General features: G+C 39.7%; 1 protein-coding gene across 1 annotated transcript in view; it reads left to right on the top strand.

Moving 5' to 3' along the window:
* The first annotated feature begins 1,212 nt into the window (after positions 1–1,212).
* The window catches only part of LOC146310949 (nardilysin-like), a 38,474-nt gene continuing 16,492 nt past the window's right edge, over positions 1,213–23,194 (top strand). The window contains exons 1-15 of the mRNA XM_084741959.1: positions 1,213–1,610; positions 4,309–4,552; positions 6,353–6,434; positions 7,406–7,559; positions 9,651–9,724; positions 9,849–9,944; positions 10,141–10,263; positions 12,632–12,689; positions 13,434–13,507; positions 13,886–13,955; positions 14,818–14,895; positions 17,737–17,857; positions 20,990–21,048; positions 22,749–22,803; positions 22,891–22,995. Of these exons, the coding sequence (XP_084598085.1) occupies positions 1,408–1,610; positions 4,309–4,552; positions 6,353–6,434; positions 7,406–7,559; positions 9,651–9,724; positions 9,849–9,944; positions 10,141–10,263; positions 12,632–12,689; positions 13,434–13,507; positions 13,886–13,955; positions 14,818–14,895; positions 17,737–17,857; positions 20,990–21,048; positions 22,749–22,803; positions 22,891–22,995 (1,596 nt within the window). The 5' untranslated portion in view covers positions 1,213–1,407. The remainder of the gene's footprint in view (positions 1,611–4,308; positions 4,553–6,352; positions 6,435–7,405; positions 7,560–9,650; positions 9,725–9,848; positions 9,945–10,140; positions 10,264–12,631; positions 12,690–13,433; positions 13,508–13,885; positions 13,956–14,817; positions 14,896–17,736; positions 17,858–20,989; positions 21,049–22,748; positions 22,804–22,890; positions 22,996–23,194) is intronic.

Here is a 23,194-nt window from a genome sequence, read left to right as displayed (position 1 = left end):
ATGTATGCAGGATGAGGGTTAAACCATTTTTACACCTGACTTACTTGGATATCCCAGTGGACTACGTATACATATGTAAAGAGCATTCATAAGTTCCCACATAATTGAAAGCCCTTGAAATTCTGTGGGAAAAAATGCAAATTGGTAACCCTTTAATAGGAGCTCAGCAAGCACCTAAATCTTGGACCATCTTCACGAATCAGGTGTAAAAAATTTGCCCAACCTCCCCCGTGGCCTATGCCTGCCACCTAGCGGCCCCCTAAACCAATCATCCCTGTCAGGAGCCTCGTACAGGTGCATCTGGAGACGTGAGGGGCACAATTTCCATGCAGAACAGTGGCTGTCATGTGGCTGGCTGACAGTCCAAGTTCACATCCAATTCAATTCTGACCGCTTATATTGGCTGAGGAGATTAGATAAAACGACCAATTATGACATTTACCGGCTATGACAAGTGGCCGGTTGAACACTCTCAATCTAGCAGTCATAATCATAAACAGATGGCTAGCAGCTGCTGGGTACATCCAGGTGGCTTCTTGTCGCCGCCGCTGTCCCTGTCCCTGCAGTTGTTACAATGTAACCACTCTTGACTGCACGGCGCGCACACGTGCTCCGATCGCCCCGCCTCTTCAACTCTGGCACCAATCAGCGCGCGGTATGAGAACGCACGGAACTCTCTCAGCGAATCAGAGCGCAGCTTGTTGGGGAGACACTCGGATTCACATATGCAGAGGCCCTTGTGCTGTCAGCAGGAAGAAGGTATGGATACATTCTTACTACACCGGCTTCATGAAGTACTTTAAAGTTTTGCTTCGGCTCTGCCTCGAAACAGAACATCAATAGAGCCCGCTAAAGCTCATTTTAAAGAACATTTGTCGCTGTTTGTTGACATTAAATTCTTCTTTTAGCAGATAAGAAGTCATTTAAATGCTTATCTTTCTCTGTATGTAAAGGATACTGTTTTGTTGTGGTTCCAGATGGTGTGTGTTGCAATGTTGAGTCATGAGAGGTTCAGGTTTGGGTTGGGGTCGTCTGGTTGGGTCGTATTTTAGCTGACATCTAGCTGAATAGGGCGAAACCACCAGACAGCCTGTGTGAATAGCTGTATTGTGGGCGCTGGCTGGTATGTGTGTGTGTGTGTGTGTGTGACAGTTCAGGTTCAAACCTATCATATAGGCCTCACCACAGAGAGGGTCTTGGTTAAACTGTGTTGTTTCGGTCCCCTTTGGTTTCTGCCCTCTTCGTTGTCTGTCAGGCAGGGTCTTCATCATAGCTGTGTTCAGGCTGACACAGTGCGTTGCCGTGCTGAGGAGTAAATTACCGGTGACAGCGAGCTGTCCTGTTGTTTATGGTCGCGCCTTGCTGTCAGCCCGCAGTGCCAAAGTCTCATCATCTCGGCTGCCGAGGATGCCGCAGACAAACAAATTCAGAAACGCCCCGGCGTGTGACTCCTCAGGCTCGGTCCAGGCAGAGGACGCAGCAGCTGAGCCGGTGAACAGGGAGGAGAGCCGGGCTGCAGGGGATGCAGCAGGTGGAGGAGGAGGCGGAGGGGAGGACAATGTGGGAGACAGCGAGATAATCAAGTCCCCCAGTGACCCCAAAGAGTACAGGTAAATAACACCTATGCTGCACATGCTGAATCCATATTCAAGCTTTTCAAACATTCTGCAGAGTATTTTAATTATTGCAATGTAACCCTGTTGCATGCAGTGATGAAAGAGTACTGAAAATATGTACTCAAGTACAGCGTTGGATTCTAATTTGTGTAAGAGATTACAATGTCCAAAAAATAATTATATTATAGTTACTAATCCAAGTAACTCTGAGTTATTTTTTGAACTAGATAGACTCTCCTAGGATGACGTGGACGTGCGGCAGGTCAGGTCAGGGCAGGTCACGTCAGCTGTCAGCCAAAGAGCTAAATGAAGGATGGAGGATGAGGCTGATGGAGAGAGGCATGCTTTCCACAGGTGGAACTATTGTCATTATTTTGAGTTTGTTTGGCTCCTCCAGAGAGAGCGTATGTGGTGAGAATCTAATTTTAAGGCCACACTTTGTTTCCACCACAGCCAACATCTGGACAGCTGTCAACCAGGATGAGAGGGTTACTTTAAAAATGTTTTCTAATACAATTACTCATTTAATTAAAAAAAAGCAGTAACCTAATCCAAGTATTGCAATATTTAAGTAGTGTAATTTGATTACTTTTTGTTACCTGTGGATAACCTCAATACAGTTGGTGAAATTGTTTAGTCTAACTTAACGTTTTATGATTGTTGTGAGATGTATTAATTGTTTGTCCAGATATTTCTTTCTGTGTTATGTGCAAATGCACTTTTAGATTAATAGCAATAATTATCTGCATTTAAATGTGTTTTGTCATACTTCACACTCAACTAACCTCTTCCGGTCTGAAACTTCTGTTTTTACATCACCTTACAGTCCAAAAGTATTTTTCAGTAGAAGTAGTCTTGACTGGTTGGCTAGCTGACTTGATTTCTGTCATTAGCAGTCGGTCTGACCTGCAAATGTTTCTTTAAATTAAATGTCGAGTTCTTGGATGATGGCAGCGTTTTCACAGCTGAAGGCAGAACTGCCACTGTACTCTGATGTTGTTCCTCTTTTTTTAATTTAAAGACAAAATAATGTTGAAATTTCCACCCAGTGAAGCATTTTTTCACAAAAGGTCATCATAATGAACTCTGTGTAATATTAGCTGGTTTCACTGAAACCAGAGTGGTGTGACTCAAAGACGTGTGAAGTGTTATAATGTGTGGGCACAGCACAAAGTAGTGTATCGTTCTTTGTTTTAAAATGTATTGTATTGTAATCTTGCTAATTAATCCCCATTTTTACTAAATGTAACTGTAATCACTGTCTTTTTCCTCTGTAACTGTAATGTAATACGGTTACCTTTTTTGTATCCTGATTACATATTCCCATTACATCCATTACTCCCCAAGCCTGCTAACAACAAAATCTTTCAGGGTGTAAACAGTTCACTGGATCAGCTGTTTAACCTTGGAGTGCAACAAGGTTGCCAACAATAATATAGTAATATAGCAAGTAATGTAACAAATTTATTTTTATGCCAAGTAATACGTAAAGTAATATTACTACTTTTGAAAGGAGTAATAAGTACTAAGCAACCTATTACATTTTCTTGAGTAACTTATCCAAAACTGCTCAAGTACAAGTAGCAGAAGACTAGGGTCAGTTGTAACGTTTTTTTATATTTTCCTTCATAACTTACAGACTACTGTGAGATATACTAATCATCTTTCGATGTACAAACATATATGCACTAATCAATAGTACAGTTTATATATTTCCACTAACAAAAACAATGCTATAATATTTAATTTAATGCAAAAAATCAAAGTGTTACAATTACAGTTGTGGCCATAATAAACTCTTTTATGCTAGCCAGCAGTATCTATGTTAGCATAGTTTGTATATGTTAATTTTTCCCCAGGATGCCGAAGTCAAGCTCTGTGGTGTTCATTTTCTGTATATGTCACGTATTTGTTCATGTTTTACACAGAGTTTAACCTGAGCCAGTACATAAAACAATGATAGCAATTATATAACAGTCATACAGAGTTAGTAGTATACTCCACAGTTTTTATAAATAATAATAGATTTTTTTAATGCATTGGTGGGAAAGAAAATCAGAATATTTCTTGTTAGTGCAATTAATTTTCAAGAAGTCAAAAATTACAGATGTATCAATTTCCTGCTTCCTTCAACATTTGAAGCTGCACAAAGGACAGTAAATAGAGGCTGTTAAAATGGCATTATATTTGGTAAAGAGTGCATTATGAGTTGTTTATTACTTGAAACTCAAAGTTTAGGACTTGGAACTTGAGAGCAAAGAATTGCCACTAACTTGTGACTTGCAAAACAATGACTCGGTCCAACCTCTGCTATTTTCTTCCGTGTTCAAGAGCGTGAAAGTGCTGAGAAAAATGACCCAGATCCACTAACCCAGATCCAAAAATGATATCGAGCCTCTCTCCTCCAGCTGGATCAGTACAGTATTATTGTAGTTTGATGGGACGATTTCATGCTATAAGCACACACGAGTGCCTCGGGCCTCCGTGGGGCACGCACAGAGAAATGTACTGTGAAAAAGCATAGAACAACAGAGTCTCAAAGGGTATGAGATGCAGTCTGCAAAGAGACATTTGATTTAACAGCCTGTTCAAAATAAGAAAAAACAACAACGAAAGCTGTGAAACTCAAAGAAGCAACACTCTTTCTCAAAGCTCTCTGCACCGTGTCACCTTTCGACTTTACTCCCTCCAGGTACATTGTGCTGGACAACGGGCTGCGCGCTCTGCTCATCTCGGACTACAGCGGCCCAGCGGCGTCCGAAGACGAGGACTCGGACGGGGAAGATGAAGACGAGGAGGAAGAGGAGGACGATGAATCTGAAGACGGAACGGAGGATGAGTCTGAGGACGAGGATGACGATGAGAAGAGCAGCGACGGTGACGATGAAGATGATGATAATGAGGGGAAAAAGAAGAAAGGAAATGCAGAGAAACAGGTACCACTGGGAAGTTTTTATTATAGAACTTGGTTCATTTTTTAGCAGACTAGACATGTGTTAAATGTCTCAGAAGAGGAAAAAAACTTGAGACATTTGTGCTGAAATCAGATATTCAGATATAATTTATGCAAAAGGGTTGTCAGCACAAACTGTAAACTATTTATAGTTCTATTAAATACAAACACTTTTTAACAACACCTGTACTTAGAACTTCTTTGCATTCAGCAAGCCAGTTAAGTTTATTTATACAGCACCTTTCACACATGCCAGTCATAGCCTTTCACAGTCAAAGAAATAAAATCAAATAGAATCAAATAAATAAAAGATAACTAGACAGAGAGATAGAGATAAAATATACAGAGGGAACAGACATAAGGCACAAGTTTACTTGAGCTACTTATAGTAATGAGGCAGGCAATATTCTATATTTCTCTAACCCAGTTTCCTCTGTGGGATCAATAAAGTATTTTTGATTATGATACATTCTCATTATCATTGAAAAACCTCATGAAAAGAGCAAAACAGTTATTTTCGTAGTTTAGATACTTTTATTCCCCTTCCCTGTCTGCAACCCCCCGATCCAGTCGCTCCTACAGAAGATCTAAATCTTTCAAAACCAGTCACAAATACATAATTTCATTGTTAAATAGGGTAAACAATTCTCTAAAAAGGCAGGGCGCTGTGAATGGTACTTAAGCTGAATCAAATTGTGTATTTGCGAGGGACTTTTTTCAGCAGTAGAGCTGGTTATTTAGAAAGTATTTACCACGGCAGGTTGGTGTGTATACGGGATTAACTCAAGGAATGTGTCACCAGTGCAGCATTGAAGGTCTATGACAACAGTCTTTTTATGGGATTTGTTGACAGTTTAAAAAACAGAATATCACATTATCCTTTTAAAGGGACACTTCACCCCCAGTCAAACATCTCTTCCTCTTGCTATCTATCCATCTACTGTAGATTGTCTTGGAGATATCAGCTGTTAATGTTGGGCATCAAGAACCGATTACAAATAAGAATCAATTTCAAAATGTGAATCTAAAGGAATCAATAAAAAAAATTCAGTTTTGATTCTGCCATAAATTGACCTCGCTATCTGTAACTATAGACTATAGAGCATTAGCTGTTGCTTTGCTAGGAGGTGAATAGCAAGTTGTTTGAGGCGTATAACAATCACCTCAATTCAGCGAATGCTATGCTACAAAACACTTTACAAGGACAGGATACGCTCTGTCGTTACAGTAAAATAGCCTAAGTAAGCCCCCAAATATTCAAGAAACGTTAAGGTTATCTAGCTAACGTTAGCTTAACTCAGTGTTTCCACTGGTGGCATTTATCTGTTGTGATTAGCGTTGCACACAACTCTGATGTGAAGAATGAAGGAGAATGTCTGCCTTCTCTCCAGTACAGTAAAACTAGATGGCACTCAGCTTGTTGTGCTCAAAGCAACAAAACAAAACAAACAAAAACCGGTTATTCAAGATAATCCTGAGTAACCGAGTCACGAGTTCTGGAAAGAGACATTTTTTTTGGTGATTTGAGCTCCACAAGATGAGCACCATCTGGTTCTGTTATATTGGTGAGACATTTCTACAGCTGTTATCTCCAAAACTCTGCAACTCACACCAGAACAATCTAGATAGATAAACAGCACTTCAGATAATTATTGGTATTTTTGATTTCAGGTCAAACCGTCTCTTTAAGTGCGTTCCCAGACTCAAACATGGCTTGATGTCCTCTGTGTGTGTGTGTGTGTGTGTGTGTGTGTGTGTGTGTGTGTGTGTGTGTGTGTGTCAGTCTGCAGCAGCACTGTGCGTTGGAGTGGGCAGCTTCAGCGACCCTGGCGACCTCCCCGGCCTCGCTCACTTTCTGGAACACAGTGAGTATTCAGTCAGAGGGGAGCAAGTCTTTTACTTGAAAAGGAAATTTTAGGTTTTTACTTGGTCAGGGGTTAATTCTCCCACAGACACTCAATTTATTCGTTTGTTCTCAGGGACAATGCACACTGATCACCATCACTGTAAACGTGCCTGTCTTAGCCAAAAGGGTAATTTTCAGCTGTTGTGGCAGCCTGACATTAACTATCAAGTCAAGTTGTGTCTGTTTTTTTTATGTAGCCCAAAATCACAAATCAAAAGTTTGCCTCAGAGTCTGTGCAACATGAAACACCCTTTAACCATCAGCTCTTTGTCTTTGTCTGGATTTGGGCAAGGAAAAACTCAACAACCATGTTTAATGCACTCAAGGAGTTATTTTGCTATTTTAAATTATTTAGCGTACCCTCTTTTCCTTAACATGTTTTGTCTACTTCAACTTCAGTTAATAATTTCTGACATTTCCTAAAATACCCTCCACCAAGCAACAGAGGACGGACAGGAACTTGTTGCATTAAGGGAGAGTTGTTCTCCTCTCTTCAAATGCAACATATCTTCTGAATTGCATTCCGGTCTGCTGATGATACTGTCAGCGGAGAAACGGTGGTATCTGTCTCCTCTACTGATATTATTCTTGAACATTGTTCTTAAATGGTCCGTTTGAAAAGAAAACCATGCTCATTTTTACAGACTCTGATCTAACCTGTCACCCACTGTTAGCAGCAACATTTAGAGATATCTATTGCAGCGTTATCTGAGAAAAAAAAATATGATCAAATTCTATTGTGGCTCAGCAAGAAATATAATACCACACTGTCTGTGTACAGCCAGCTGTCCACATCAAAAGAAAACCACAAAATGTAAGGCACATCACGAAGTAGCTCTTGTGGTTTTTCCTTTATATTCCTTTATTTTTCTTGATTTACAACTGGTTTTCTTCTCTTCTCCTCCCGACTGTTGTTCCATTGTGTCCCAGTGGTGTTCATGGGCAGCGAGAAGTACCCCTCAGAAAATGGCTTTGATGCTTTCCTCAAGAAGCATGGTGGGAGCGACAACGCCTCCACCGACTGCGAGAGGACCATCTTTCAGTTTGACGTCCAGAGGAAAAGCTTCAAAGAGGCTCTTGACAGGTAAGGAAGGATCAGAGGTTTCTTTCGCTTGTTTTTTTTTTTTTTTTTTTGGAGAAGTCGATCTTAAGAAGTGGACTTCTTGACAACCAGATGATTCAGATTCAGATAAACACAAAACACAGAAGACTAAAATCGAAAAGCACTTAAGACATGTTAAAGTATGTTATTTCATATCAACTCGAAGATGATAGCTCTTTGGAGACTTTGTTTTAAGATTTTGTGCTGGAAATGTTGTCCAGAGAAAACTCACTGTCCAGCCTCTGTGTTGAACATCGACCGACTGGGTCACGGCACCTTTTGTAAATCGATCAGTAAATTTGTGTGTAAACTCCTTCCAAAGTTCTTAGTAACTACTACCCACTGACAAGATGATAACTTTTGATTGGACGGTGCTCCAGATATTTCCTAGCAACGTATTGGTCCTGTCTAGAAGGGAACCCCAGAGCCGTGGTCCCAGACCTGTTGAGATCACCCAAACCATAACCAAGTCTTTTTTATTCCTGAACTTAAGCAGATCTTAACCACAGCACTGCCACATTATAAAACATAATTAGTTTGTACAACATGCACTATTAGGAAGTAACCGATACAAATCCCGCGTTTGCTGAGTTTTGCAAATCTATGGTTACTGCTTGGTGCAATTCGATCCTAGGAAATATCTGTACAATAAAAAGCTATCAGCTTCACTGTAGCATTGACAGCTAGCAGAACTTCCCGAAATTTAGGGGAGCAAATATATTAACTTAGGCAAACACAGCTTATACAGTTATATCGCTAGGCTAATGTTATTGATATTGATCTGTAACTTGAGGCAGCCTGTATTGTGTTGTTCTTCCATAACAGAATTTTGATCAACTGTCAGGTCATATCAGCTCATCAATCCAGCTAAACAGGTGCTAACTCAAGCTTCGTCAGTTGGTTCAGTCAGTTAGCTGCAGCCTGCAACAGTCTTGGTGGGAAATTAACTTTAATAATGTGAACATCTATCAGACACTGATAGATAAATGTTCAACTTCACCAGTCACTCAATACTAAATTGTCATTTTGTGTCTGAAAAATCTAGCAGCCATTTTCAAACAAATACCAGCATTTGGCTGGTGGCTGGCGCTAACGTCCCACCACCCTGGCAACAACTATGCTACACTTGGCAGTTATTGGGTGTAAATATTTAGTTAATTTTTATGGAATTATTAGTTTGTGTTGTGCACCCTCCAATAATGTAGTGATGTCTAAATCTCCACTTAATAAACACATTATAACCGAGCTAACGTTGAGTCTGAACTGAACTTACTGTACATCCACTTCAAATATTTTTTATCGTGCTTTATTCAAGTTTGATTTGGATAACTCTCAACAAACATTTGCCCCATTTGATAGCTGTGGTTTCTGTGTACTGCAGTGTGGGACCCTGTCTAAATACTATCAGCTAATATAATCAAAAATTAGGGCTGCAAGTAACTATTATTTTTAATATACATTTATGTACTGTCCATTATTTTCTCATTTAACAGGTTAGTGGTCTGGTCTGTAAAATGTAAAAAAAAATGGGTGAAATGTTGATGCTGTGTGTTGATCAGTGTTTTTCAAATCCCAAGGTGACATCCTCAAATGTGTTGTTTTGTCCACAACACAAAAATATTCAGTTAAGTGTCAAAGAGGAGTAAAGAAACCAGAAAATTATCACATTTGAGATGCTGAAATCAGAGAATTTGGATATTTTTTAAATGAAAAAATGACTCAAAATGATTAATTGGCTACCAAAATAGTTGGCAATTAATTTAATAGTTGATATAATAAAAGAGTAATTGTTGCAGCTCTAATCAAAATAAGGTATTTAAGGATGATAAAGTGAAGTGATGAAGTTCTTCTTCATGTCTCAGAATGTGGTGGGTCACAGGAGTCAGTTCAACGCCAACTCCTGATGTGTACTAACTGACTCAGACAAACAGGCTCAATCAGCCGCCCGCCATTCTGCTGTTGTCTGCAGTGTGTTTCAGTCTACATCTGATTGTCTCTGTCTGACCCGTGTCCTTTGTCTCTGGCTGCCATGTGGCCCCTGATTATAGTCTCTTTGTCCCGTCTCCCTCTCAGGTGGGCTCAGTTCTTCATCTGCCCCCTGATGATCCGAGACGCCATTGACAGGGAGGTGGAGGCCGTCGACAGCGGTAAGTCTTCTTTTCAACAGCCGCGTTGCTGAGTTCTCCTCGTGCGGCTCTTTTGCACACCATTGATCACCGTCTTTTTTTCCCTGTCGTCTCGAGTTTTTCTGACTCTCCTTCTGTCTCTCAGAGTACCAGCTGGCTAAGCCGTCGGACTCCCACAGGAAGGAGATGCTGTTTGGCAGTTTGGCCAAACCTGGACACCCTATGGGCAAGTTCTGCTGGGGTGAGTTGGTAAACACAACCGCTGGGACACATAATACACGCAGGGCCTCCTTGGGGTATGTTCAGCAATAACAAACAGGAGTGCTGAGACAGATGCCAAGTCTCCTTTTTCTTGCTGATATCCCTGCATTTGTAAACCAGTTTCTACAGTGTTTTATAGTTCTGCTGAATTGATTGTTCGCTTGTGACAACACCAGGGAATGCCCAGACGCTTAAGCAGGAGCCAAAGAAGAAGAAGATCAATGTCTATAAGCGGCTTCGTGCCTTCTGGAAGAAACACTACTCTGCCCACTACATGACTCTGGCTGTGCAGTCAAAAGGTCAGGAAAATCAATTCTATTTGTTATACATCAAGAACTAGTTGTTGAGTATTCTGACAGCAATGAAATTGATTTCTATAATATCATACAGCAACAAATGAATTGATTAATTGAAAAAACAATCTGTAGATTAATGGACAGTTAAAACAATCATTAGTCGCAGCTCTAATAAGGATTCTCTTCATCCATGTTCAGCCAACTGTGCCCAATTATTCCTGAATCAACTCAGATTGCAATATTTCTCAAAACAAAAGTCACATACAAAATATCTAACACGTTTTTTTTTTTTTCAGGGTTTCACAAAATGATTATGCAGCTAATTAACTACTGCACGAAAATAAAATGATGAAGAGTGTTGACATTTGGGCTCAGAAAAATCATCCTTTATAAAGCAGTTAGATTATTTGCCTTCAGTATTCTTCTTAAATCCTCCTGCACAACTTACCCTCTTCAACTACCCTTCAATTAAAAAATCAACTTGTGTAAAGTGATGCAAAGGTGCCATGATGATTTGTAAATTGAAATAACAAGGTGTAAATACTACAGCATTTCACTTAGAAACTCACACAACCTTTATCTACTAATAAAGAAATGAAAACTGATTAAGCTGAAATGTTTCTACTGACATGACATTTAACTAATCATCTAAGCTTGAATGGAAAAACACCACAGACTGTAAACATAATCTTGACATATTACCACCTTATAAAATAGAGAAGCTGTTAGCAAACAGTTCTTTATTTAGACATCCAGCGGATACGGAACGACAGCGGAGCCTTTTTTGTGGCCATCCAATGCTCACTCTGCTTCAAACTCTGTTTTGGTCTCCACCAGCTCCTGAAGCAACTATCTGGCTCTTTAGCTGCTAAATGCTCACCAACTCGCGACCGACTTTGTCCACCTGATGTTTGATGATGATGCAGGTGGGGTACGGTGGGGTTTTTACAGCTTTTCTGATGGAAACAAGGTATATGAGAACTGTGAGAGCGAACCAGAATAATAAAGCTGTGGGCCCATAAACCAAAACAGTGAATTGAAAAAGTAAAACTCTCTGTAGGGTTATGCAGAACTGCACAGTTGGGGCGTAATTCTCTATGGGTTTGTCACTGTGAGAGATAATTTTCACATTACATATAGTCAGTTGATCCATTGTTGATTTAGAAATAGTGATTCTAGTTGCTTTAGAGTGGAAATAGACAACTTTTTTGTCCTGAATTATCATTATGAAGTAAATGTCGATTGCACAGTGTAATGGCTGTAGAATAATGACATCATCCACATTTAGATTGGATCCCTAGAAGCCTCGTTTCACGACACAATTATGTCTGGCACCAGGTATGAATTTTCAATTCGACTCAATTTACAGACTAAATGAATGAACAAACTCACACTTTTTCTCCTAATGTTTTCGTCTAACGTTCCTCCTCCCTCTAACCTGACAGCCGCCCCTGCTTTAGGTGCTCGTTTGTGTGAAGCAACAGGCTAATATTACTCCAACTATATTATTATAATGCAACGTACATCATTAGAATAGCTTCCACAGAGCGGCACAAACAATAATACCGCTCGGGAATGCTAGGGGGAGAGTTAGCGACACCTGTGGTTAGCAGTTGTCACAGCAGGTGCACTTTAATAACTCGTCCAAATTGCACAAATATCTATTTCTGTAGGCAGAAAAACTAATCTTGACAGCACAGCCAAACAAGCCGAAAAGATCTACCGTGTCATTTTGTTTTATTAAAGAATAAATTTAATAACTGGCCTTTTTCCATTTGCAACACCTCTTTCCATTTGCGGCGCCCTTGCACTCGATTGCGATCTGATCTCATGCTGCAAGCTGGGTAGGAGTGTTTTAATCCAAGCAAAGAATGCTTGCACAAAGAAAAGCGCTCACATGCCCGAAATGTGACCTCACGTGAGACCCATCCTGACATCATGTTGATACTGCGAGGATCTGTGTGCCTACTGTAGGAGAGTGATCAGGGAGGCTTTTATCAATGGGATAAAATTAGGAACAGTGACACTGAAAGACGTGCATCTTTTTCTATGAGTCACTTGTGTGTGTAATTTGAATCCCACACAGGAAAGAGGGACTCTGCCAGTACTACTACTACTAGATAGAATTGCAGAATGAAATGCAACACATGAATGGTTATTGCAGAAAATTTCACCAGAAATAGTATCCAAATGAGTGTAAACAAAGTAAAAACATGACTGTCACCTCCTTTTACTCCTGAATAAGTTTCTTGCTTATACAGTATGCACAGGCTAACACTGACACTAAACCCAGAATTATGAGTTTCCAGTCAGAATTATTGAGACGCACTCAAACTCTAATTTATCCTCCTTCACTCGGTCTGTCCTTTAGAGAAGCTGGACACTCTGGAGGAGTGGGTGAGAGAGATCTTCAGCAAGGTGCCTAACAAGTGAGTATTGGAAGAAGAGGCTCTCAGTCACAGTGATGAGGCGCTGGTGTGATATAGATTGAGTCTGAATATCCTTTTGAGACGTTGCTCAAATGTAAATGTCAAGCCTCCCTCCGTCTCTCCCTCGGCTCTTTTTACCTCTCTTAATGGTTTTTTTTTCAACATCATACACCTGAAAGGGATCATTTCTCCCTAAAGTCGAGCCGAATTAGTGTTTTCTCGACTTCTGTTTGCCTTTAAAGTCACTGTGGCAGAGAATCAACATGCATATCGCTGTGATGTGAAAATCACATAACCTCCAGTTTGTAATGCTTTCATTTCAATTAAAGGATCACACGCTCCTGTACGGGTTGATGAAATTTCTTTCATCTGTGAGCTTATAAAATATTCTCAGGTCTCTTTAACCCCCTTTAGATGAAGTAAATTCATTTTCATCGGGCTAAAAGCACACAAAGTTAACCTTTTGGAGTTATGCCTGGCAGAACCAAGATGCTATTTTTGTACAACACAAACAGCAATTAGAGACAGTCATCTTTAACCTTCTTTCAGAAAACTTTTAGTGATCTCTTTTTTTTTTTTAATCAACTTTTCTGTCGTTTTCTTAAAAAACAAACGATATTTCATTTTCACAATTATGAAAAGGCATTATGGGGGGTGTAAGACATGTTTAGTGATTATTTAATTGATGTTAATTGATACAGTATCATCACTCTTGCTTCCCATAATTCTGTTTTTTGCCTGCAGTGATCTGCCCAAGCCAGATTTCTCAGATATGCTGGATCCCTTTGACACACCAGCCTTTAACAAGCTCTACAGAGGTACTGATTAATGTTGCTGCGCATCTCTGAATACTGAACACATCTGTTTCTGTAGAGCAGCGATTCTCATCCTCTGAATAAATCTGATGGGTTTCTTCTTATCTGTGCTTTTTTTTCTAATGCATTGCTTTATAATTTACCTCTTCATGCGTCTAAAAATGTGCTCAAAAAGAGCTGTCTAAGATGGAAGAAGTGTTTTTTTGGTTGAACTTGAGTTGAACATGTGCAAGCTAGAGAAGTGCTGCGGGGTCTTATTAGCTTTGTTTTAATAGATCACAAACTAGACAGGTTGAGGAGATACAGTACAAGCCTGCAGTGATGAGCAGAAGCCGATTAATTTCATGGTATTTCCCTGACCTTGCATCCGTGTGTTTGCAGTTGTCCCTGTCAGGAAAGTTCATGCATTGAATATCACCTGGGCCCTCCCTCCTCAGGAGAAACACTACAGGTGAGCTGCATACAGTGGGTATTAGAGTTGTCACAGTCCCATAATACCTCTTTTGATATCATGGCAAAAAAGTCCTAGGCACACGAAGTAGGATAATATATTTCTTTTTTTTTTTTTCTAATTTAATGACCTACACTCAGACCAGTGTACACCTACACCGCTGTGCTGCTGCACATTGTCTGGTTTTGCTCTGCTGCAAGCCAAACTTCAAGCAGATAATAAAAGACTGAACTGAACTGAGGTCTCGAATGAGCACTTAGAAAATTATTTATAGCTTTGGCACTTTTGACACTACAAACCCCAATTCCAAAAAGGTTGTGATGCTATGTAAAATGGAAATAAGGATTCTTTAGCCTTCTTTAGCCCGGCTTCCATGATCTCTAAAAACAAAACTTTTTTGAAACATGTTGCAGGTATTAGATTAAGAATGAGTGTATATTTGCAAAAAAAAAAACAATAGTGTAAGTCTGTTTGAACATTTAATATCTTGTTTTTTTACTGTATGAACTTTTTTGGAATTGGCGTTTGTATAATTAATGGATATTGTATCGTTTTAAACACGTTATGAGAAAAGTATCAAAGTAATCAATTCTTTTGACAACTTTAGTAGATATACAGTACATACAGGGCACGTCAATGTGGAATCAGACAAAACAAACTGTGCTGTCCCCCAGAAATTGCAGGCAATATTGCTGTTTGTCTTTTTTTTTCCATGTCCCTGTCTTCTTTCCTCGGAGTGGTGCCTCTTCATATAAACATGGAATTAGACCAGCCAAAAGATGCCATGCTTTGCCCTGATTGTGGAGAGATTGCATCAATGTTTTTTGTTTCTCCTTTTCATGTTCTTCCCTCCTCTTTTCAGAGTGAAGCCTCTCCACTACATCTCGTGGCTGATTGGCCATGAAGGCACAGGAAGCATCCTCTCAGTGCTCAGGAAGAAGTGAGTGTTATTGCCTCTGTCTGTTTGTTTTTCTGATTCGAGGGCACTCCAAAACCCAATTAAAAGGTCTTCAATTTGCCGGGTATACATGAGCTGTTTCGAGCTCCGAGCGAGCCCTGAGTGTTGGAGCCCAATCTTCAATATATACACTTTGGCAGCCCACTCGACGATGTGATTCATACAGTCTCATCCCTGGATGTGGTTGTACAAGAGCATTTCAGCCTCTTGTTGCTAAGTGGCAAAGTGATTCGCCAAACCCTCTGTAGTCCCACAGTACCAAGAGCTCATCCAATAGTCCCTTTACCATCAGCACCACTTGGAGTGTTTGATAGAATATTCCTATTTACTGTGTGCGCTGTTCTCAATTGTTGATAAATGACAACAGTGAAATTTGAGTGTACTTGGTCTCAGTTCCCAGTGGAAACAAACTGCTGAGGCAGTAGAGTGGTTGTTTTTTATTGAGTTCAGTTCAGACAATCACAATGTCAACGGCCGAGAGGCTGGTTTGAAATTGGGCCGTTGCTGTCCCCCTCAGTGAAAATGGGGAATGATTTGTCTATCTGTGCGTCCATCAAACAAACTGTTTGGAACATTACTGATCAGATGCCTTAGAGGGATTGTTCGGATTATTTGACGTGGGGTTGTATGAGGTACTTATCCATAGTGGGTGTATTAGCTACAGTCATACTCACCAACATTGAGACCTCAACAATAGGGATGAGTTTCAGAGACTTTTAAAGACTGAAAATAACAAAATAATGAGTACACTGCAACAGCATTTTTATGTTAAATACTTTTTTCCTCCCACAAAGTATTTATTGATTTTTTTCATTACGTAATAATAACAATAATATAGAATTTAACAAAGACAACACTAGAAAGAAAATACAAAGAAAGAACAACACATAAATCAAGTCAAGTTGAGTAAACAAAATATTGGGGGGAAAAAAGGAAAAGTAAAGAGCAAGAAAAGATTGTAATACAAATCATCAAAACCACATTGAATTAATAAATTATAAATGGTGAACCAAAATGTACTTATTCTATCCTCCAAACATTAACAAAAAAAAAGCTAAATTAATTCAGTAAAAAAGGTATTAGAATGTTCTATCCTCATTTCCACACTCAGATTCTAAATACGTAGAAAAAGAGCATTATTATTTTTGTCATTGATATTTTTATTGTTATTTTAAGTACATTAATTATTTAAACAGAGAGAGATAAGTTGTCATAGGGCCCTTATGTTAAATACTTTCAATTGTCAGGAAAGAATACGGAATAATTTGCCCCTCTGGCACAAACTTATATTCATCAGTTTTCTTTTGTTCATTTTTTGCCCCTGCCCCTTGAAGAGATTTGACAAAATGCATATCCGTTTCCCTTAAAGCCTTCCATAGGAAACAGGAAATTTTCTCCCCAGGACGTCTGAAATTTGCTTGATAATTTCTTTCTTCTGGTAGTCTTCTTTTCTCTCTTCGTCTCTCATGTGGGCGGGGGAGCAGCTCTCTGCCGTGTCACATGCACGCCAGAAGATGACATTTGGTGCAGCTGCGTTGATGACCGGATGGAAATGTCCATTTTTAGAGTCATAGGGATTATACATGCTGTACGGTGTTAGAAACTGGTTGTGACAGCAAAAAGGAAAAAATGGTGTAATAATGTGTCATAAATAGAGAGGAGGGTGAAAGAATTGTGACCCAGGTGAGAAACTGGAAAAGTGCAATTAAAAACAGGAGTCGCTCGGCAAAATCGGGAGGGTTGTCAGCTGTGCCTGCAGTAGATGACAGTCAGCACGCCCCCAGTTTAAAGAAGCAGAGAGGATTTTGTGTTATTGTGTGACTGCTGTGAATCCAAACTACTGTACCAAAATTACACAATAACACACAACCAAACTAACCAATCGAGGCAGCGGACCAACTCCCATGTTCTCTGAAGGGATATTACTGATTTTCCTTAAAAAGTCTGTTGGCTTTGTGGTTTTATTTGGCTTATAATGGCAGCCTGCCATCAGGAAAAGGCTGCCTGATGGCAAGTTAAAGTGGTGAAAATATTCTAAATACAGCATACACTTTAACTTTTTTCGGATGGACAGTTTTTTAAGTGGATAAAAAACTTTTTTTTGTTGCCGACCCTGTCCACAGTAGTACATTGCTTAGCTCCCTGCGCTGGGACTCCTGCTGCTTCTCCAAAGTGGGGGCGCGCTGACCTCCATCTACTGCAGTTAATCCACTGACTATGGATAAGTGCCTCATACAACTCCACTTCAAAAAACTCAAACTTACCCTTCAAAGTTTAAAGTACCATCCTTTCTGGAGGTTTTAGTGCATTTACCATACAACATAACAAGAACATGCTGCTTTATTTCATCTATTTTTTTTCCAGCACTGGTTTCAGTTCATTGCCATGCAGCATGAAAACTCTGAGAGATTTAAAAGTCACTTGGTGTCATCCATCACAATCGGCATCGTTTCTACTTGTTTGGTAATGCAGTGCAAACTTTTCAAACCAACCTTGGCCTCTCAGTGCCTCATCATACCGCTAGAACATTTCTTCATGCAGATAAAAGCAGACATGATGTTTGCTGTGACGGATCACCCAGCTCAGGAAAGTTTCAAATCTCTGCAAGTTGCTTTTTCATTTTAAAATGAATGAAAAGCTGCAGACAAGGCGGGACAAACATAAGAGAATGATGCATGTTATTGCTTCGTTCTGGGATTTTTAAAGCTGTGCTTGCTGCCTCAAAGGAACCACAAAAGCTTTGTCTGCAATCAAGAAACATGATGTGACATATTTTCTGCTTATAGCCCTGCACATATTTCAACCCTTAATGTGTTTTTATAGGTGCTGGGCCCTGGCTTTGTTTGGAGGAAACAGTGAAACAGGCTTTGACCAAAATACCACCTACTCAATCTTCTCCATCTCCATCACCCTCACTGATGAAGGCTTCCAAAACTTCTACCAGGTAAAGAATATCTCTCGCTTTCTACTCGTCTTCTCTTTATTAGTATTTTGTCCTCTGGATACATGGAAACTAGAAATGTCGCACTTTTTTTCAGTTCCAATCCGATTCCAATATCTGAACTTGGATCTGCTGATACTGATACTGTACCAATACCAGCACTCTTTTTTTTTTGATGATGATGAAGATGATGATCATTATTATTATTATTCTTATTATTATTTTGTGATTATTTGTAGTAGTAGTAGTGGTAGTAGTAGTGACATTACATGAGGCAGAAAATGAGCTCAGTCTGGAAAGTTCGTGTAGTTTGTGTAATGTAACTTGTGGTGCGCTGTGGGATGCTGGCATGTGACAGTCACATGCACAGTTCATAGGCTGAGAGATGCCACTCTTTTGCATAATTTCCCATGATGCATTGTTTGTTCAGGACGTGGTGGTTTATGTTGGTAACTGACTTTTTTGTGCTGGTTTTGTACAGTATGACTGTGTCAGTTATATTACCTGTAGCTGTAGAGTAGAAGTGACAGTCTCACTTCACTTCCAACTTTGCGCTGTTTAGTGCAAGAGTTGTTTTTACCAGTGGCCTTTGTACAAGTGGCCTTGAGGTGTTTGGATGGGAATGCGGATCGGTGTCTTGAGTCCAATACTCGATGAATGCCTCACATCAATATCAGGCCCTAATACCGACAATGGATTGGATTGGCCCAATCTCTAATGGAAACACTGCAGCTCTGACCTGAGCAGAAATCAGGCGAAAACAAGCAGCAGCTTTTCACGTTCATCTTCCGCTCATGTTTTATCATCCAAGTGATTTGTTGTCAGGTCCTGAAGACTCATCCTTTTTCTTCTGTGTTATGGCTGTATGGTGCAGACATTGAACATTCCTCATTGTCTGTTCAGCAGAGACTGGTAGCAGTGTCAGTTTGACGTACTCTGCATGGACCCAGCTGGCATCTGTGCCTTGTTTTCATTAATACAACAGGTTAACTTGAAGGAAGCAGTCTTTGTTATCAGTTGCTATGACAATGCTCGGGTTAAACAGAGAGGCAGTCGGCGATCATTCAACAGGAGGACTGTTTTCTAATCTGAAGCACTTATGTGGAAAAATGTTTCAAGTCAACAAAGTTGCATTGATACCTGCTTTTTAAACGCTGCAACGGCCTTGAGGATGTTGTTTACTGCGATGAAGAGCACTTCATCACTCATTCTTTCATTCAGAGAGGATGAACCAGGAGTTGTTTGAAATACAGGGCATTAGTTTTCTGACTTTTAGCGTAGAATGCAGTCAAGTGCGTCATTCACAGTGCACCAAAGAAATGGCACACCTTTGGTGTTTTGTTTGCTGGAGGTGTGTGGCCCACCTGAGGCTCACTCATTCACAAAATGTACTTAAAGATAAAATATGGAGGATTTGTCAGTTGCTATTAATAAGCACAACAGAAAGACAGTAGATTGTGGAATCTCATTCTCAGGATGTCAAATACAGATGTTTTGGTTTGTTAAAGCATCCTGAGCACAGCAAAATGAAGAGAAAATGAGAAGGTGCAGGAGGAGGACGGGGTCTTTGTGCATGCAGGCGCTGCCACACATTTCTTTTGTATTAGTCGATGTATTGTTTTGGGGAAAATCCTGCATATTTTGCCCTGAAGCAAAGTAAGATGATGAATGTGGCAGGTGACATATACATGTAAATGGTCCTCTTATAGTATGTATAACAATATGGGAAACCTTTCGAAAAAAGCAGAGAAACTGGATGTAGTAGTTTTGGTGGCATTTCAGTTGATCAGAGATGCTCAGCTTGCTCTGTCTTGGGGCCACTTAAGCAAAATTTCAAAATAAATAGTTAATAAACAAACATTAATCATAATGTTATTTATCAGATGAAATGAATAAACACTAAAAGTTATTTGTCTTTGAAATAATATTTTTTTAAATTTAACTGATAACTTATTAATTAAATTAACTTGGTGCAACGATTGACAGATAAAACATCATCATCAATAATTTAATAACTGCAGCTATAAGTTAGTTGTAAATGCTTCGGTAACATTTGGAAGAGTTTATACAACACGAAACAACTGGAACCTTTTGCATCATGCAATCACTGAAATGTTGGAATGATATATAAACATAAACTGCTCCCACCAGAGACATAGTGAACAATATATTAAAATGCTTTTAAAATGAAAAAGAAGAGAAGAAAATTTGTCCTCATTCCTGTGTAACTTTGTCTCCTCTTCAGATAAAAATTCCTCTACATGCATGATCATCTGATCCTCTTGCACTTTACACAGCCTGAAAGGCACATCACACAGATATGAGCCATCTCCTGGGAAAAACTGTGTGAATCGGTTTATTTAAATTGTGAATTACAAAATGGTCCGAAGGCCGCCTGGCTCCCTATCGGGGGCCAGATTTGGTCCGTGGGCCGCCATTTGAGTATCAGCACAGTAGACGCGTCACCGTCTGTTGCCTGGCGGAGATCTGCTCTCATCTGAGTGCACTCTTTTAGTTTTAATTGATTATTAATGGCTTATTTCACCTCTTGAATTGTAAAAACTAACACTTTAAAGAAGAACTCTTACTCACTTTCATGCCAAGAGTTAGATGTGAAGATTGATACCGCTCACATGTCTGTACAAAGTTGTCTTTACTTTCTGGCATGCATCTATTGCAGTCATAGCAATTATTATGTCATACTTTTCTCCCTGTATTCTTCTCTGACAAACTGATTGGTCGGGACCGAGGACCCTGTTGTTCACAGTTACTAATAATTACTACTCTTTTTTTTCATACAAGCGGAGGTGACAATTTCATTTACATGTTTGAATCTGCAAAAGGGGTGTATAAAAACTCATATTACTTTCTGTTTAGTATTTAAATAAGAACACCTTTTTCAAATGATTGTCGTAGCTTGTTCTAATGACTGTAATCAAATAACAATAGTCAACAAGATTGGCAGCCTCTACCTTGCATCGGTGTAATTGTTGTGGTTTATAAAACATGTTCATTTAACCCCCCATAATTAATGGTGAAAAAGAGGCATTTCACAGTAATTTTACCAACAGAATGAGCGTGGTAACGATTCTTTAAAGTTATAATGTCTAATTTTGTGTCTGTGATCTGTCACAGGTGACTCATCTTGTGTTCCAGTACCTGAAGATGCTGCAGACACTGGGACCACAGCAAAGGCACTATCACACACACACAAACACACACACACAGCCTCACAAAACAATATCACAGAAATATACAACCCTAATGCTAATGTTCAAACTGATTAACTTTATTGTTTTTCGTAAATATACACCCATTCTGAATGTGACGCCAGCAACATGTTCCAAAAAAGTTGGGACAGCGGCATGTTTACCACTGTGATACATCACGTTGTCTTTTAACAACACCCAGTCAGCGTTTGGGAAATGAGGTCGCTAATTTTTGAAGTTCTGAAATTCTTTCCCATCCTTGCTTGATATACGACCTTGTGCGCTCAACAGTCTGGCGTCTCCACTGTTGTATTTGTACCACACACTTTCAATTGGAGAAAAGTCTGGACTGCATGAAGGCCAGTCTTGTACCTGAACTCTTTAACTAAGAAGCCATGATGCTGTAACACCTGCAGAATGTGTCTTGGCATTGTCTTACTGAAATAAGCAGGGACGTCTCTGAAAAAGGCATCTGGATGGCAGCGTATGTTGCTCCAAAACCTGTGTGTGCCTTTCAGCGTTGACAGGGCCTTCGCAGATGTGATGTGCCCATGATGCCATGGGCGCTAACACACCTCCATACCATCACAGGTGCTGTCTTTTGACATAAGCACTGGCAACAATCTGAATGGTCGTCTTCCTCTTTTGCCCAGAGGACGTGATTTCTGAAAACGATCGGAAATGTGGACTCGTCAGATCACAGCACACTTTTCAACTTTGCATCAGTCCGTCTCAGATGAACTCAGGCCTCAGAGAAGACTGCAGAGTTTCTGGATGTTGTTGATTTATGGCTTTCTCTTTGCATGGTAGAGTCTTAGCTTGCATTTGTAGATTCTGCAACAAATGACAACGGTTTGTTCCTGGGCCAGTGTAGTATCCTTGATACGATTATGTGGGTTTTTAATGCGTTTTTTAATGGATTGCATCCTGAGGGGCCAAAGATCAATGTTGGTTTTCAGCCTTGTCCCTTATGTGCAGAGATTTATCTGGGTTCTCTGAATCTTTTTTTATGATACTGTGGATTGTAGATGGTGATTGCTCTTAAACTGTTGGACTATTTGCCCATGCAGTTTATCACAAAGTGGTGAACTACAACCCCTTCCATGTTAGTATAATGATGGGGTATTAAAGGGGCGTCCTAGAAAGGCTCAGTCATTCACTGTCACCTGTTACCAGTTAACATTTTTACCTGTCAAATGTTCCAAACAGGTGCGCATCCCAACTTTCTTGCAACATGCTGTGGGTATCAAATTCAGAATGAGAGTGTATATTTCTAAAAAAAAACAGTTGAGTGTATTAGTTTGAACATTAGATATCTTGTATTTGTTGTTATTCAGTTCACATCATTGCATTTTGTTTTTATTTATGTATTACACAATCTCCCAACTGCTGTTTGGAATAGGGGTTATACAAAAAATGCCCTTGTATTCAAACAGAGCTTTTATGTTCTGTCTGTCTGGCTTTTTGGCAAATTGTTGTGCAGGAGGTAGTTAACACTGCATTACATTTGATATTGACAGGTTAATGTCCTTGTTTGTTTGTTCATTTATAGATTTATAGCTTTATTATTTTTGTTTTTGTTATGTTCCTTAATCTGTCTTGAGGAGTGTGAGTGTTTGCAACATCTGAGCTTTTGTCTGGGATGAATAAAGGTAATATTTCAGTCTGTTTGTTCATGCATTCAGAATATATGAAGAGATTCAGAAGATTGAAGCGAACGAGTTTCACTATCAGGAGCAAGTAAGAATCCAAATATTTGTGTGCTGCTGCTGTATTAGATGCAAAGTTTTTTTTTCTCACCGCTGAGACCGATTTCCTCTGTGTCAGATTGACCCTATAGAGTACGTCGAGGACATCTGCGAGAACATGCAGCTGTTCCCTAAAGACGACTTCCTGACAGGAGATCAGCTGATGTTTGAGTTCAACCCAGAAGTAAGTAGTTCAGTAGTTCGGGGAGTGAACCAGTTCAGGGTTTTATTCTAAAAATCCTTTATTTCCTTTTTTTAGATAAAGATGTTAATGAAGCAGGTCACTGAAAGTGGAAAAATATAGACCTTTTTTTCTGTCTGATGTGATGTGTGAATGATTTTATGGCTTTATGTGCCAGAAATATATTCTTGCTAGAGTCGTC

The sequence above is a fragment of the Lutjanus erythropterus genome, chromosome 18, assembly GCF_056507025.1.
Source record: "Lutjanus erythropterus isolate fLutEry1 chromosome 18, fLutEry1.hap2, whole genome shotgun sequence".
NCBI classification, from domain to species: domain Eukaryota; kingdom Metazoa; phylum Chordata; class Actinopteri; order Lutjaniformes; family Lutjanidae; genus Lutjanus; species Lutjanus erythropterus.
Note: the sequence above shows the minus strand (reverse complement) of the source record. Positions and strands in the feature narration are given on the sequence as shown.